Source organism: Oenanthe melanoleuca, chromosome 11, assembly GCF_029582105.1.
Source record: "Oenanthe melanoleuca isolate GR-GAL-2019-014 chromosome 11, OMel1.0, whole genome shotgun sequence".
NCBI lineage: Eukaryota > Metazoa > Chordata > Aves > Passeriformes > Muscicapidae > Oenanthe > Oenanthe melanoleuca.
Genome location: NC_079345.1, coordinates 1,040,211 through 1,055,244, shown reverse-complemented (window position 1 = coordinate 1,055,244; position 15,034 = coordinate 1,040,211). Strand labels below are relative to the sequence as shown.

At 65.0% G+C, this 15,034-nt stretch overlaps 4 protein-coding genes across 4 annotated transcripts; 2 read left to right on the top strand and 2 right to left on the bottom strand.

The window, feature by feature from the left end:
* Window positions 1-835: 835 nt before the first annotated feature.
* Window positions 836-2,946, bottom strand: LOC130257788 (sulfotransferase 2B1-like). The gene is made up of 6 exons (XM_056500636.1): window positions 2,560-2,946; window positions 1,969-2,177; window positions 1,703-1,829; window positions 1,537-1,631; window positions 1,283-1,463; window positions 836-1,209 (listed from the first exon to the last, which is right to left on the bottom strand). The coding sequence occupies exons 1-6, from the start codon at window positions 2,696-2,698 to the stop codon at window positions 1,094-1,096; spliced, it is 867 nt and encodes a 288-aa protein (XP_056356611.1). The 5' UTR covers window positions 2,699-2,946; the 3' UTR covers window positions 836-1,093.
* Window positions 2,947-3,714: 768 nt separating this feature from the next.
* Window positions 3,715-7,248, top strand: DPEP1 (dipeptidase 1). The gene is made up of 10 exons (XM_056500635.1): window positions 3,715-3,936; window positions 4,731-4,863; window positions 5,130-5,262; window positions 5,356-5,506; window positions 5,600-5,669; window positions 5,921-6,097; window positions 6,179-6,263; window positions 6,338-6,413; window positions 6,542-6,677; window positions 6,966-7,248. Exons 1-10 carry the CDS (start codon window positions 3,764-3,766, stop codon window positions 7,140-7,142), a joined length of 1,311 nt encoding a protein of 436 aa, XP_056356610.1. The 5' UTR covers window positions 3,715-3,763; the 3' UTR covers window positions 7,143-7,248.
* A 1,020-nt stretch (window positions 7,249-8,268) lies between these two features.
* On the bottom strand, window positions 8,269-11,615 carry CHMP1A (charged multivesicular body protein 1A). The gene is made up of 7 exons (XM_056500705.1): window positions 11,498-11,615; window positions 11,326-11,345; window positions 10,710-10,787; window positions 10,338-10,484; window positions 10,014-10,142; window positions 9,749-9,936; window positions 8,269-9,602 (listed from the first exon to the last, which is right to left on the bottom strand). The coding sequence occupies exons 1-7, from the start codon at window positions 11,502-11,504 to the stop codon at window positions 9,581-9,583; spliced, it is 591 nt and encodes a 196-aa protein (XP_056356680.1). The 5' UTR covers window positions 11,505-11,615; the 3' UTR covers window positions 8,269-9,580.
* Window positions 11,616-11,713: 98 nt separating this feature from the next.
* CDK10 (cyclin dependent kinase 10) lies at window positions 11,714-14,931 on the top strand. Its single transcript, XM_056500874.1, has 13 exons — window positions 11,714-11,947; window positions 12,038-12,110; window positions 12,473-12,544; window positions 12,629-12,731; window positions 12,848-12,929; window positions 13,261-13,328; window positions 13,531-13,583; window positions 13,678-13,747; window positions 13,827-13,886; window positions 13,974-14,097; window positions 14,174-14,313; window positions 14,414-14,466; window positions 14,546-14,931. The coding sequence occupies exons 1-13, from the start codon at window positions 11,765-11,767 to the stop codon at window positions 14,641-14,643; spliced, it is 1,179 nt and encodes a 392-aa protein (XP_056356849.1). The 5' UTR covers window positions 11,714-11,764; the 3' UTR covers window positions 14,644-14,931.
* The last annotated feature ends 103 nt before the right edge of the window (window positions 14,932-15,034 follow it).

The window sequence follows — 15,034 nt, the reverse complement described above, 5'->3', positions numbered from 1 at the left end:
CTGATTCATCTCCTGTAAGGAGGGATCATGGATGTTGCTGTGGAAACCCAAACCTGATGCCTGGGAGGCTGCAGCAGGGGCCAGTCCTGGTATCCCAATCCGTGGGGACAGAGGGACCCCACGGGGCTGGGGGTGTCCAGAGACACCACGCTGGGCTGTCCCCACCGGCAGGAGGGGCTGGCAGAGGTGACAGGGTTGGCAAGGCTGGCAGAGGGGACAGGAGTGGCAGGACACTGGTGCCACTGTCCCACAGACCCCAAGGAGGGTCTCAGCAGCTCCCTGCCCTCAGCCAGCCCCAGCCAGGGGTCCTGGTGGGGCCAGGGCCGAGCCCCACCCTGCAGGGGCAGGGTGAGGAAGCCAGTTAAAGATCGGCTGAGCCTCTGCTTGCCGGGGGGCTCCAAAGAGCCATTCCTTGGAGAGTGGCAGGAGAGGGGCTGGGGCTCGGGGTGCTGCCTCCTGGGAGACCCCAGGGTGCTGGGGGGTGGAACAAACACCCCAGGAGGGCAGGGGGAGCATCCAACCGAGACAGTGGGGACAGGGGTACAGGAAGGGGATCTGCTGGGAGGGACACTCCAGGGGTGGAGGGCCCTGGCTCCTGCTGAAGGTGTCAGCTCCGTGCACGAGCTCTGGTGGCAATCCCTGTCGCCAGACTGTCCGCCCCGGAGCCAGACACCCCGCCCCGGGCCGCGCTTCCCACCCGGTCATTGCCCCCGAGCCGTTGATAAGGTCCCCGGGGGATGCATCCCCACCCCAAACTGTTCCTGATAACAGCAGCTCTTCCCTCTGCCGGCGCTGCTTCCCGCCCCACACCCCTGGGAACAGCTGCCTGCCTAGGAACAGCGATAAATATTTATTTCCGCAGGGCGGGATGGGCAGAAAGGGGGGTCACGGCCACATGATCCTGGCCGGGGGGAGCGGGGACGGCCACAACGCACGGCTGGAAAAGCTCCCTCTCCCCAGGGAGCTGGGCTGGTGCCATGGCTCCCCACCAGACCCCAAACCCCAGGTGCTGGGGTGACACAGGGGGTGTTTCATGGGGGTCTCCATGCGGTGGTTCTCAGCAGGTGAGGGCTCAGTGTCCCCCCAGATCCCTTCAGGCCATGGGCCATTGCGAGGGCAGCTCCACGTCCCCCATCTCCTCCTGGTAGCGACGGTTGAAGAGGGCGTTTTGCTCGGGGGAGAAGTGGCTGCGCCAGTCCCCGACCACCCCTGAGGGACAGAGGGGTCAGGCAGTCAGGGATGCTGCACCCGCACCCCCCACCCCCAGCCCAATCCCCCCCACCTTTGCGCATGAAGCGGCCCTGGCTGTGGTCCATGATCTCGGCAGGGATCAGGGAGTAGTTGGCCATGGCGTTGTCCCGCATGGCAGAGAAGCTGCAGTGCTGCTCCAGGGCTGCCAGCGTCCCCGGGGCCAGCGGGCACCCCAGGAAGCTGCTGAGGCGCTGGGCTGTGCCACGCAGGTCCTGCGCAGGAGCAGGGTCAGCGCTGGGACAGGGACAGGGGTGGGGACAGGGACGGGGACCCGGCGGGGCTCACCTGGTGCATCTCCTCGTAGGTGACGTAGAGGATGTCCAGGAGGTGCCGCTGGCCCAGCCAGCCCTTGACGTGCTCAAACCAGGAGCCGTAGTGCACTGGGGGGAGGTGGGCGGTGATGGGGGGCCCTGAGGCTGAGCCCGCCCCCCCAGACGCCCCCAATCCCTACCTGTGCCCTCGAGGAACTGCGTCAGGAAGGCATCGAAGGAGCTGGGGTCGGGCAGGAACTTGGCCAGGTGGTGGAAGTGGTAGAAGGAGACAGCGACATCTTTGGGGTTCCTGGCCACGTAGATCACCTGGGGGGGGACACAGTGTCACCCTCACAGCTCGGGGGATTCCTCTCCACCCTGCTCCACAGTGTTTCCCCAGCTGTGAGAAGCCCCGTGGGTGTGGGATGTCTCTTTGGGGACCCCCCGACCCTGGGGCCCCTCGCACCTTGGCCTTGCTGCGCTGCAGGGCGGGGGCCAGGACGTGGGCGGGCAGGTGTGTGGTGAGGAGCCGCGGGCTCTCGGAGTCCCGCAGAGCCTCCCGGCAGTAGATCTGCTCCAGCCAGGGCGCCCGCTCCCAGTTGGGAATGGTCTTGGCCGGGCGGGCATCTCCGAGGCTGTAGAGCAGCGTCAGGATCTCCTGCATCCAGGTGGTGCCTGCAGAGGTGGGTGTGAGGGCAGGGCCACGGAGCGCCGGGGGCGCGGCACACCCTGGCACTGCATGGAACGGCACTGCACTGGCACAGCAAGGCACGGCTCAGCCTGTCCCGTCCATCCCAACCCGTCCTGTACCAGCGGCTGGGCTGGCAGTGCCGTGTCCCCCCTCCCTGAGCCCCCAGGGACACCAGGCTAGGGCGGGGACAGCACGGCAGCGGGACGGGGCCTCAGGGGACAGAACCTGGACCAGGTCCGGGTGTCTCCAAGCCCGGCCACCTCCCAGCCCCGCCGGCAGCTCCAGAAGAGCCACCCCTCCTCCATCCCGGTCCCAGCCCTGTCCCGCCGCGTCCCCTCGTTGTCCCGCGTCCCCCCATCCCCTCACCCGATTTGGGGTAGGTGGCGATGAGCACATCGGTGGGGCGGAAGGTGAAGGCGGCGGCGAAGCCGAGGGACTCCTGCGTGTGGAGGTGGCCGGGCAGGGAGATGCCCTCAAAGGTCTCAGTCACTTTCATGCGCTCCATGGCCCGGCCGGGCGGGACGCGCCGGGAGCCGCTTAAATAGCGCCGAAAGAGGAAGCGGCCCCGGCGGGCGGGGGGCCGGAACCCCCCGGCACATTCCTGCCGGGGAGCCGGGAATCCGGCCGCGCTGGGGCCAGCGCCGGGAGAGCGCTGCTGGCAGGGGCTGAGACACCCGGGATGGGATGGGAGGGGATGGGTGCGATGGGAGTCCTTCCTTCCCGGACCCACCGCCGCAGCCGGGAGAAATGTGAGGGCCGCGTCACCTCGGGAAGGGGGCCGGGAATCCCGAGGGGTGCCAGCCCCACACCGTCCCCACCCTGGGCTAAGGCTGGCGCTGGAGGAGGGGGTTCCCACCCTAGCACACCCCAGGATGAGGTGTCCAGCTGGAGCGGCCATCTCCACGTGGCTCCTTGCCATTCCCAGAAGCTCCACCAAGGCCTCTTGCTGGGAAGACACCACAGCTGGAGCCAGCAGGGATGCGCAGCGCCCGCAGGACAGCGGTGCCTCAGTTTCCCCTCGGGACGCTGCAGCGGGACCGGAGTGTGGGGGATCCAAGCGCACACGGAGGAGCAGCAGCAGCCCCCCAGCACGGCCGTGCCACCCCGGCCGCTTGCCCCCGGGCATGAGGCTGCTCCGGCGCCATGGCGGGGGGTGGCTGGAGCCCATCCCAGACCCGTCACCGCACGCAAGCCGGAAAACTTAATTCACAGCCGTCGCAGGCAGGGACTGCCCAAGTGTCCCGGGCCCGGGGTGAGCGGGGCCAGGGGTGTTGGGGGTGCTGGGGGTGCCGATGGATGCCGGGGATGGGGAGGCTCAGGCGCGGATGGGACTGGCACTTTCCCAACCGAAAAAAATCTGGGCTTCATTAGACGGGTTGGGAGCGTCCCCGCGGCTCGGAGAGGCCCTGGCACGGCACAGCCACCAGGGCTGGGCTGGGGGAGGCCGTGGCTGTGCAGCCCTGGCATTGCCAAGCGGGCACAGGGCAGACGGGGAGGGGTAAGGCTGCGCTCCTGGTTATTCATTGACGGCGGGAGGGGACTGGGGAGCGCGGGGCGGCCATCCCAGTGCATGTGCTCACACGGTGGTGGCAGGTTCCCCCTTGTCCCCAGCAGCACACGGCAGGAGAAGATGCCAGGCGGGAGCGTGTGGGTGCTGGTGCTGGCGCTGGCGCTGCCCAGCACTGGACAGCAGTACCTGGAGCGGGCCGAGAGCATCATGAACAGCACGCCGGTCATCGATGGGTGAGCAAAGGTCACCCGGCCCCGCAGCGTGCCCAGCTGCTCCGTCCCTGTGGGAAAGCCCCAGCTGGGAAACCCTACTGGGACAGCCCGGTGGGGGATCCCCGGGCCGGGCATTCCAGAGCTGTGCGGGAACAGGGAGCAGCTCACCCAGGGGATCCCCAGGGCTGTGGGGACAGGGGACAGCTTTCCCGGGGATCCCGTGGGACCCTCCGTGCAGCCGAGGGGATCCCCGGCGCCGCCGCCCCACGGGAGAGGGCAGGGTACCGGGAAGCCGGGTGAGGCTGCGCTAGGGGGAAGTTCCTGCTCAGCCCTGAGTGATGTCCCCGGTCCCTTCTCGGGACCCTCTGGAGGTTCCCGTCCGTGCAGCATTCCCTTGTGGGTCAGCGCTGTGCCGCTGGGACAGGGAGCAGGGCAGGGGGAGCAGGGGGATGCGGGACTGTGACAGGAGCAGGAAGCGGCACCCAACCCGGACCCTGCCACTTCCCCAGTGGCACTGCTGCTTGTGGGATGTGCAGACCAGGATGTCCCTGCGGTGATGTCTCTGTCAAAGGGATGTTGGGCTGGCTCCCCTGGGTGTGAGGGATGATGAAGGGTTGGAAAGGTGCACGGGAGGGTCCTCTGGGGGGTGGATGGATGGATGGATGGATGGATGGATGGATGGATGGATGGATGGATGGATGGATGGAATGACAGCCAGATGAGGGGACTGTGTGTGAGGCCAGCCAGGGGGATTGGCAGCCTGAGGGTGAGTGGGCAGAGGATCAGGTCACTCAGTGCCACCCTGTCCTGCCCAGGCACAACGACCTGCCCTGGCAGCTCCTCCAGAAATTCAACAACCAGCTGAGGCTGCCAGAAGCCAACCTGACAGTGCTGAACGACACCCACACCAACATCCCCAAACTGCGCCAGGGGCGCGTGGGCGGGCAGGTGGGAGCACTGGGGCGGGATCTGGGGAGGGCAGGGGGCATCAGGGTGGGCACAGTGAGGTTACCAGAGAGGGTGGGGGGCACTGGGGTGGGCAGGGATACCCGGGAAGGCACCAGGATGAGCAGTGGGGCTCTTGGGACAGCTCCAGGCAGAGATGTTGGGGTGGACACTGGGGTGGGCAGCAGGGTGGGCAGCGGGGTGGGCAGCAGGGTGGGCAGCAGGGCAGCAGTGCCCGTGCTGCCGTGCTGACCGAGTGCCCGTGGCAGTTCTGGTCGGTGTACGTGCCCTGCGAGACGCAGGACAAGGACGCGGTGAGGCGCACGCTGGAGCAGATGGACGTGGTGCAGCGCATGTGTGACCTGTACCCAGAGACCTTCGCCTGCGTCACCGACACCATTGGTGAGCAGCACCACCAAGGGAGGTGTCCCCAGGGCACCACCGGGGTGCTGCTGGGCCGTGCCCACCCCAGCTGATGCCCCCACCCTCCTGCAGGCATCCAGCAGGCGTTCGAGAGCGGGAAGGTGGCCAGCCTCATGGGGGTGGAGGGCGGCCACTCCATCGACAGCAGCCTGGGCGTCCTGCGCTCCCTCTACCGCCTGGGTGCCCGCTACATGACCCTCACCCACAGCTGCAACACCCCCTGGTAGGACCCCAAGGGGGCACAGAGGGTGGCAGAACTGGCACGGGGGGATGTGGCCAGAGGTGTGGCCACTCTGATGCTCTCCCTGTTCTGCAGGGCTGACAACTGGCTGGTGGACACCAAGGATGATAAACCTGTGCACCATGGCCTCTCAGCCTTTGGGAAGGTGAGAAAGTGGTGTCCAGGAGCAGTGGCATAGGAGTAGTGTGGTACTGGAACCCACTGGCCCCATGCTGGGTGCAGTGTTCCTCCATCCATCCATCCATCCATCCATCCATCCATCCATCCATCCATCCATCCATCCATCCATCCCTCTGTCCCATCAGCCAAAACCCACCCAAGCAACCCCAGATATCCCCATGGGGGACGCCTGCCGTGCACCCCTCAGCCCCCCAGCCCCATCCCTGTCCCCTGTAGATGGTGGTGCAGGAGATGAACCGCCTGGGCATGATCGTGGACCTGGCCCACGTCTCGGTGGACACGATGAAGGCCGTGCTGAACGTCTCCATAGCCCCCGTCATCTTCAGCCACTCGTCTGCCTACGGCATCTGCCCGCACCGCCGCAACGTGCCCGACGACGTGCTGCGGCTGGTGGTGAGTGTGGGGACAGGCAGGGGCAGGGCAGGGGCAAGGGGGCTCTGGGGAGTCTGGGGGCTCAGGGCTGCTCCCCTCCAGGCCACCACGGACAGCTTGGTGATGGTCAACTTCTACAACGCCTACGTGACCTGCAGTGACAAAGCCAACCTGTCCGACGTCGCAGGTGAGGAGGTGCCCGGGGGGTGGGGGGTGGCAGTGACCCCCCTGCCCTGCTCACCCCAGTCCCCCTCCCCACAGACCACCTGGACTATGTGAAGAAGATGGCTGGTGCCAAGGCTGTCGGCTTCGGCGGGGACTACGACGGGGTCACAGGGTAAGGGGGGTGAGGGTGCAGGATGGGAAGGGACAGCGTGTCCCCACCATGGGGACTTCCCCCCCTGCACCCTGTGTGGGCAGCTGGGGTGCTGGGAGTGGCCCAGCTGTGAGCTGTGGGTGTCACAGGGTCCCCACTGGCCTGGAGGATGTCTCCAAGTATCCTGCATTGGTGGCCGAGCTGCTGGCGAGGAACTGGACAGAGGAGGAGGTGGAGGGGGCCCTGGCTGGCAACCTGCTCCGGGTCTTCAGTGCAGTGGAGGAGGTGAGTGGGGCACAGGATGTACAGGGCAAGAGGACACTTGGACCCTGGGGACACAAGTGGCACTGCAGGCATCAGGAATGGGGATGTATGGGGCATGGGGACACTTGGGGACAGCAGACACAGGTGGAACATCAGGGCATGTGGCACTCAGGAATTCATGGGGACACGGGGAGGCACAGGGACACACGGGCACCATGTGGGGATGGTGTGGGTGGAACAGGGTGGCAGGGGCTCTGCGTGGATGGGCACTGCCCATCACAGCAGGAGCCCACTCTGTCCCCACGGCAGGTGAAGAGGAGCCTGCAGGACACACCTCCCCACGAGACCCCCATCGCCTTCGAGGAGCTGGAGGGGTCGTGCAGAACCAGCTATGGGTACTCCAACGGTGCTGGCGCTGCCCAGCGCCCGCCGGCAGCCCTGGCACTGCTGCTGGCGCTGGCCCCGCTCCTCTCCGTGCTCTTCTAGCGCCTGCTGCCACCGTGACCCTGGCACCGTGCCCGGGGCTGCCGGGCGGGGACAATCCTGCGCCCTTTTCTGCCGGACCTGCCGGCAAAATAAAACCGTGGCTCGAGCAGCGCCGGCAGCGAGTATCGATGTGGGACCCCACGCCAGAGCCCGCCGCTCCTCTGGACGTGTTGGGCCACCCCGGCATGCCGGCGGCCGCCCCGCGTGTCACCGGCCACCCGGCGTGTCACCGGCCACCCCCGCGTGTCACCGGCGGGGCAGAGCAGCAGGGTCCCGGCGGCGCTCGCACCGGGAAGCTGCAACAGCTCCGGGAGTGACACATCCCGGCAACACCTGGCCAGGGCACCGCAGCGCTGCCTCCGCAGGATGCTTCCATTAATCATTAGTTAATTAATTGGCTACTTAATTATCTCCTTAGCAACTTCCTCTCGCATTCAGGAACAGCCTGTCGGAGCGGAGGCGGGAGAACAGGCAGGAGAAGGAGAGACATCTCTCTCTTCCTGTGGCATTCGGGGTTTGGCTGAGGCGCAGTGCTGGTCTGCCAGCCGGGCACGGGGAGGGGAGTGGGGACGGGGAAGGCGTCTCTGGGCACGGGGAAAGAATGGGAACAGGGAAGGGATGGGGACAGGGAAGGGAAGAGGGAAGGGAAGGCTGCACCCTCATCCCCGCAGCCCCACCCCTGGCAGTGAGGCTGCCGTGGGCAGGTGCTGACGGCAGGATGGGTGCGGTGCCACCTCGGTGCAGTGACAAGCCCGGGATCTCCCCCGGGGGACCCAGCTTGTCCCCACGAGGGCTGGGGAAGGTGCAGGGAGCTGGGCTGGTCCGACCCTAATGGGAAAGGGAGCTGGGCTCCAGCTGCCCCCAGCTCCTGCTCACTCTGGTCCCCCCGGTTCGGCCACATGAAAGGGACAGGTCCCTGCAGGGGTGGCGACAGTGGGGAAGGGGGCTGTCCTCGCCCTCCAGAATCCCCAGAGTGGGTACCCCGAGCCACTTCCCAGCTCCGGCACAGCCAGAGGCTCTGGGAACAAGAGCAGTCCCTTCCCCCTCCTCAGGTCCAGGGCAGGGGACACACTGAGGTAACAGGGGCCACAGACCCAATGGGCATCCACACCCCCCCAACACACACTGGGGTGTTCAGAGATTGTTTATTTAAACCCACAGAAGGGCATGGACACGGTTTGGGGAAAAAGAAGGCAAATAAAAAAACCCACCAATGAAACCACACAGAGAGAGCCTGGGGAAAGGGACAGGGGCAGGTCTGGAGCCCCCAGTGCCACGGGGACAGGAGCCAGACACAAATCTCCAGGGTCTGCTGCCTCCTCCTCCTCCTCGGAGGCGAGGAAGGCTCTGTGTCACCAGCCACACGCTCCAAGGCCACTGAACTCAGGAAAAATAATCAACGCAGCGGGAAGTGTTTGTGCCGGGGAGGTGGCCCCCGTGACATCTCCCAGAGGTGAAAGTTCCTCCTGGGAGACCCAGAGGAAACAGAGCTTCCTTCCTGGAGAGCTTCCAGCAATCCAGCAGCTCCGCGGTGCCGGGGATCAGGCGGGAGGGGCACAAACAGCCCCAGCCCCAGGGGAAGGTGACAAGGGACAGGGATGAACAGTGGGAGGGGACACAGACAACAGCCCCCACCCCCCAGCCCGGTGCCAGCAGCGAGGGGACAGAGGATATCCAGGGGACGAGGCACAGGGTTCGAGACAGAGCTGCTCCGGGATGGTTTTGCATTCCCTGCCACACCCACCCAGCAGGGGGACATTTGGGGACGTGTCTGCAGCCACCACAGCTGCTGCAATCCGCTCCCTGTGCTGGACATGGGTCCTCACTGGTCCAAACTGGCAGTCAGGGCCGGGATAACCATTTCCAGCTGGCAGTGCCTGGGGAATGTGAGCATTGACACGCACAGGGCTGGGCAGGGGGGTGTTCCAAAGGGCACTTCGTGGTACGGGGCTGGGGGTGTCAGACACGAGCAGCAAAGGGCACAGGGACAGTGACAGCGAGGGAGGGGACACCCCGGTGTCACCACCCCTTCCTGCAAGGCACCGACCTCCCCAGATCCACAGCTGGGCACACGGCCCTTCCCACAGCTCTGCCTGGGAACCCCGCGGGCTCTCCGGCTCCTCCCACACTGCTCCTGAGGAACTCAGCCCCCAGCTCAGCTCTGGGCAGGGACAGGGAACAACAGAGGAGTTGGGGAGCAGCAAAGTCCCCTTAGTGTCCCACCAGCAGCAGGATGTGGGGCTCTGCCAGGCAGCACCCCCAAACTCAGCCCCCCCACAATCCAGCACAGCGTTCAACATTCCCACCGGGATCGCTGCCTGCTCAGGGCAGGGCTGTCACCCCCCTGAGATGAGTCCCGAGGCAGGGGGGCTGGGGTGGTGCTGGGGGGCTGCAGGAGGGGGTCCCACTCCTCCAGCAGGGCCGTGCACAGGGACAGCTCAGTTCCGCAGGGCAGCCAGCCTGGAGGGCAGAGCAGGAGAGGAGAGCAGGTCAGGGCAGCAGAACGGCCTCAGCTCAGGAGCCAGCGTGTCCTCTGAGCCTCCCCAGGAAGGGACACAACTCTTCCTGGGAAGCATGAACTATGCAGGGACTGGGGGAGAACCAACCTCCGGGACAGCTGGTCCTCCTGGGAGCGGACAGAGCTCTCCCCCACGGCCGAGGCCCCCTCGGGCAGCTGGCTGAGCTGGTCCATGATCTCCAGCCCGTTCTCCTCGGCGATCTGCACGATCAGGCTGTCCACCTGCTCCTGCGGCGTGCTCAGCGTGGTGGCCGAGCTCATGGAGTCCTCCATGACCTGGGACACACACAGCCCTGTCACCCTGCCCGCCCACTGACCCAGCAGGGACCCCCCTGGCATCTCCTGGCACTCACAGACGTGTGAACATCCAAATTCTGCACTTGCTGCTCGAATTTATCCATCACTGCTGACACCTTCTGCAGGTCCATGGAGCTCAGGGCCTTGTCCAGAGCCTTGGTCACCTGTGCCATGTTTTTCGTCACCTGCAAGAGGAAATTCCTTCAGGAATGCTCTGAGGATTACAGACAAATCCAAGCACTGTCCCAACACCTTCCCAGGTAGGATGGACGTGTCTGAAAGGTCTGAGACCACCAGGAGCCCTGGTGGTGGTTGGAGGCAGTGAGAGGGGAAGCTCCACGTGGGGATGGAGCCCCCAAATCCCTGCTGGAGGCTCTCACCCCTTTCATGGTGACGGCTGTCTGCACCTTGGAGGCCACAGCATCCACCCTGGAGGCCATGCGCAGCCAGTTGAGCCCCTCGTTCTTCTTGCGGATGGCATTCTCGGCATAAACCCGGGCACACTCCACGTTCTTCTGCTGCAGGGCCTGCCACAGGGAGAGCCCACGCTCAGAGAACCCCCAAGCACTCAGACCATGCCCCAGAGCAGGAGTAAAACACTCCTTGTGTCGCTGGGTGTGCCACATTCCCCTGGCAGAGCCAGCAGCAGAGGGTGGGCAGGGGATCGGGCTCTCTCCTGCTCCCACACGGTGGGAGGAGGGAATTCCAGCAGCCCCACAGTGCTGAGCACCGGCAGGATGAGCCCCACACACCTTTTTGACTTTGGCTTGCTCGGCCTTGGAGTCTTTCTCGGCTTTCTTGGAGAGTTTCTCCAGCTGCTTCGCTGTGAACTGTGGAGAGGAGTGGGACAGCAGCGGGATCCAGCAGGGTAGGACCAGGGACAGAGTCATGGGATGGTTTGGGCTGGAAGGGACCTCACAGCCCATCTCATCCCACCCCTGCCATGGCAGAGACACCTTCCACTACCCCCAGGTTGCTCCAAGCCCCATCCAACCCTGCCTTGGACACTCCCAGGAGCAGCCACAGCTTCTCTGGGCACCTGTGCCACGCCCTCCCCGCCCTCCCAGGAGGGAATTCCTTCCCAATATCTCATCTAACCCTCCCCTCTGGCACTGGGAAGTGTTCCCCTTAGTGCCACCGTACCAGTGCCCACCTGTCCCACCCCAGCCACCTCTCAGTGGCCACGGCTGCCCGACCCTTTGCCCGCGGCACCTCCGGTCACCCCTGAGGCCGGGGCCGCCTCCTGTCACGGTGCCGCCGCAGGAGAAGCCCCGATGAGGCCAAGCCAGGGGGAGGAACCGGCCCCGAAACCCTCGGGACCGGCGATACGGGACCGAAAGGAGGCGGAGGGGCCTCCGCTGCTCTCACCTTCAGCTGGAACAGCGTGTCTGGAAAGGAAGGAGAGCACAGCCTCAGCAACGGGACCGGGATCGGCTACCGGGGACCCCGCCCACACCTCCCGGCCACCAGTCCCGGCTCCGACCCTCACCCCCAGCCCCACCCACACCGGGAGGCGCCGGTACCGCCCAACCCCCGGTACCGTCCATCCTGCCCGCCGCCGCTTCCGGGTGCCGCCGCCGCTTCCGGGCTGCGCGCGCTGAGTCTCGCGAGAGCGACGCCGCGGGAGAGGGGAGCGGAAAGGCCTCGGGGTGTCGGGGCGGGGCCGCGAGGGGTGGGGCAGCGAGGGGGCGGGGCTATGTCGGGACAGGGTCGCGATTGGTCCCTCTCTAGCAACGGTTGCCTGAGGATTAATGCGTGTGGGCGGGGCCTGAAGGTGGGCGGGGTCTGCTGCAGGATCGTACTGCGCATGCGCAGCACGGAGCTCCTCTGCGCGAACATGGCGGCGGCTGAGGCGGGAGAGACACAAGCGGGAGCGGGATCGGGATCGGGATCGGGATCGGGATCAGCACCGGCCGAGCCGGAGTTGGAGCCCCTGCGGCTGCGGCGACTGCGGGGCGACGGCTTCTTCGACGTTCCGGCAGCCGATCGGGTGAGTGCAGCGGGTCCCCGGGGCTGTGAGAGGGTTTGGGGTGAGGAGCCCTGGAGGCGGCACCGCCTGGACGCGGCTCTTTGCTTTCAGCTGGGACGGTGCCGCAGCGTGAAGGAGTTCGAGAAGCTGAATCGGATCGGGGAGGGCACGTACGGCATCGTGTGTGAGTGCGGGCGGTGCCTTAGAGCGGGACCGGGAAGGGAGCTCGGAGTTAATTCCGTTCTACTCCCACCATGATGGGTAGCGGCGCCTTCCCTGGGATCACATTGTCCAGCCTGGCTGGGACACTTCCAGGCGTGGGGCAGCCATAGGTTCCCTGGGAAGCTGTGCTTGGGCCTCCCCACATCACAGGGAAGGATTCCTTACGGATATCCCATCTAACCCTGCCCTCTGCCAGTGGAAAGCCATTCCCCGTGGAGACTCCCAGCACGGTGTGGGTCGGGAGGGGCCTTGAAGCTCGGCCAGTGGGGCCAGGACTGACCCAGGTGTGTGAGCTGATGCTAACTAGGCCTGTGCTGCCCCCAGACCGAGCCCGGGACACGCTGACCGACGAGACAGTGGCACTGAAGAAGGTGCGGATGGACAACGAGAAAGATGGTAATGGAGGAGAGTAGGGGAACAGGGGCTGCTCTGGATCCAGCTCCAGGCCACTCCTGCAGCACGGGTTCCCTCCCTCCCCAGGAATGCCCATCAGCAGCCTGCGGGAGATCACCCTGCTCCTGGAGCTCAAGCACCCCAACATCGTGGAACTGAAGGAGGTGGTTGTGGGAAACCACCTGGAGAGGTGAGAGTCCCCTGTCTGTCCTCACTCTACCTTCCAAACCTTCCTTGGAGCCCTGAGCCACCTCAGCAGACAAACCTGTCCTGGGGGAGGCTCTGACCTTAGCTTGTGTCCAACAGCATTTTCCTGGTGATGGGATACTGCGAGCAGGACCTGGCCAGTCTCCTGGAGAACATGCAAACCCCCTTCTCAGAGGCTCAGGTACAGGGTGGGGCAAGATTTGGGTCCAGCACCCTTTAGAGGTGGGCACTGTGAAGGGCTCCCTAGACCTTGAGCTGGGGGATTCCAGGGATTCTGATGGAGCCTGGGCTTTGCTGACTCTCAGTGAACCCTTCAGGGACTTTCCAGGCTGGGTTTGGGGCTGGAGCAAACTGTCAGGGAAACAGAGCTGGGAGAAAATTCCCACCCAGCACCCCTAAGGAGGACACAGAGATGGAGGGACTGCAGGATACCCCAGTGAGTTTGGCCTGTAGGGGTTTGTCCATCCAGTGCTGATCCCACAGAGGTCACAGCTCCTGTCCTCTGTCCCCAGGTGAAGTGCATCATCCTGCAGGTGCTCAAGGGCCTGCAGTACCTCCATGAGAACTACATCATCCACAGGTAGGAGTGGCAGGATGGAGCTGGGGGGACAAAGGGGACACCTCCCAAATCCTGGGAGCAAGCAGCACCATCAGGAGCAGCTCTGGGTGGGGGCTTTGGTGCCCATCAGTGTTGGGAGCACCGGCAGGGCAGGGAGGCCATGGAATGATGGGATTGGGTTTTCCTTGTGGTCTCTCACCTCCAGCTGCCCCATTTCCCACAGGGACCTGAAGGTTTCCAACCTGCTGATGACTGACAAAGGCTGTGTGAAGATAGGTGAGTCCTGGCACCTGCATCCAGCTGTGGCTGCTCTGTGCCATGACCACAGCTCAGAGCTGGGCTCCCTCCTGATTCTGCCTCTCTGTTGCAGCTGATTTTGGCCTGGCACGCACCTATGGGATGCCCCCTAAACCCATGACCCCCAAAGTGGTGACTCTGTGGTAAGTGTCTGGTGCCAGGGTGGGTCCTCCCAGCGGGATGGGCTCGTGCCAGCTCTGCCACCGAGTGTCCCCTGTGCAGGTACCGTGCACCGGAGCTGCTGCTGGGGATGACGACCCAGACCACCAGCATTGACATGTGGTAAAGGGGGAACTGAGGCTGCCTGGATGGGGCTGGGGGGGCTGCAAACTGCAGGAGGATCTCTGGAGAGGCTCCTGTGCTCCGCAGGGCTGCTGGCTGCATCCTGGCCGAGCTGCTGGCACACAAACCGCTGCTGCCAGGCACCTCCGAGATCCACCAGATCGACCTCATTGTGCAGCTCTTGGGGACACCCAACGAGAACATCTGGCCAGTGAGAGCTCCCTGCCCCTTGTCCCTGTCTTTTCTCCCTGGCTCCCCTGGCCCTTCCTCACACTCTGTTTCCCCAGGGGTTCTCCAAGCTGCCGCTGGCCACCCAGTACACCCTGCGCAAGCAGCCCTACAACAACCTGAAGCACAGGTTTCCCTGGCTCTCGGAGGCTGGGCTGCGGCTGCTCAACTTCCTCTTCATGTATGACCCCAAGAAAAGGTAAGAGCCAGGCAGGATGTGGAGTGGGGAGGGCAGGGAATGTGCCCCACGCTGTCCCCCTGGCTGGGGTAGTCCATGCCATTCACCCTTGTCCCCACAGGGCCACAGCCAAGGACTGCCTGGAGAGTTCCTACTTCAAGGAGAAGCCCTTGCGTGAGTACCCCCCATCCTGGGGCAGGGCAGGGTTTGGGAGGCTTTTTGGGCCCTGCTGACCCCCCTCTGTGCCCCACAGCCTGCGAGCCAGAGCTGATGCCCACCTTCCCACACCACCGGAACAAGCGGGCGGCCAGCACAGTGGTGGAGAGCCAGGCCAAGCGCAGCAAGCCCTGAGCTGTGCCATGGGAACAGGTGTGGTGTGTCCTGGCTGACGAGGATTCCCTCAGCCCAACAGTCCTGGATCCATCCGTTCTCAGGACGGCTCCTGAATCCATTTTGGAGGCTGGGCAGGCTCCAGTCTGGGGCCAGGTGAGCGCAGTGCTGGGGCCAGGAGAAAAGAGATGGGGCGCAGGGATGCCCAGGCTTGGCAGGGTTAGTCCTGTCCCACAGGAGTTCTGGCTTGTGCTGTCTGTGTGGGGAAACCCCAACTCTGCCATCAATAAAAGCATCTGGCAGTGGCAACATTGGGAAGAAGTGACCTCATTTTTTGGTGCCAGCAGGACGGGGAGAAGCTGTGGCTCTGCTCTCCGTCCTCTGTGTCACCCTGGGAACAAGGATACCTCCA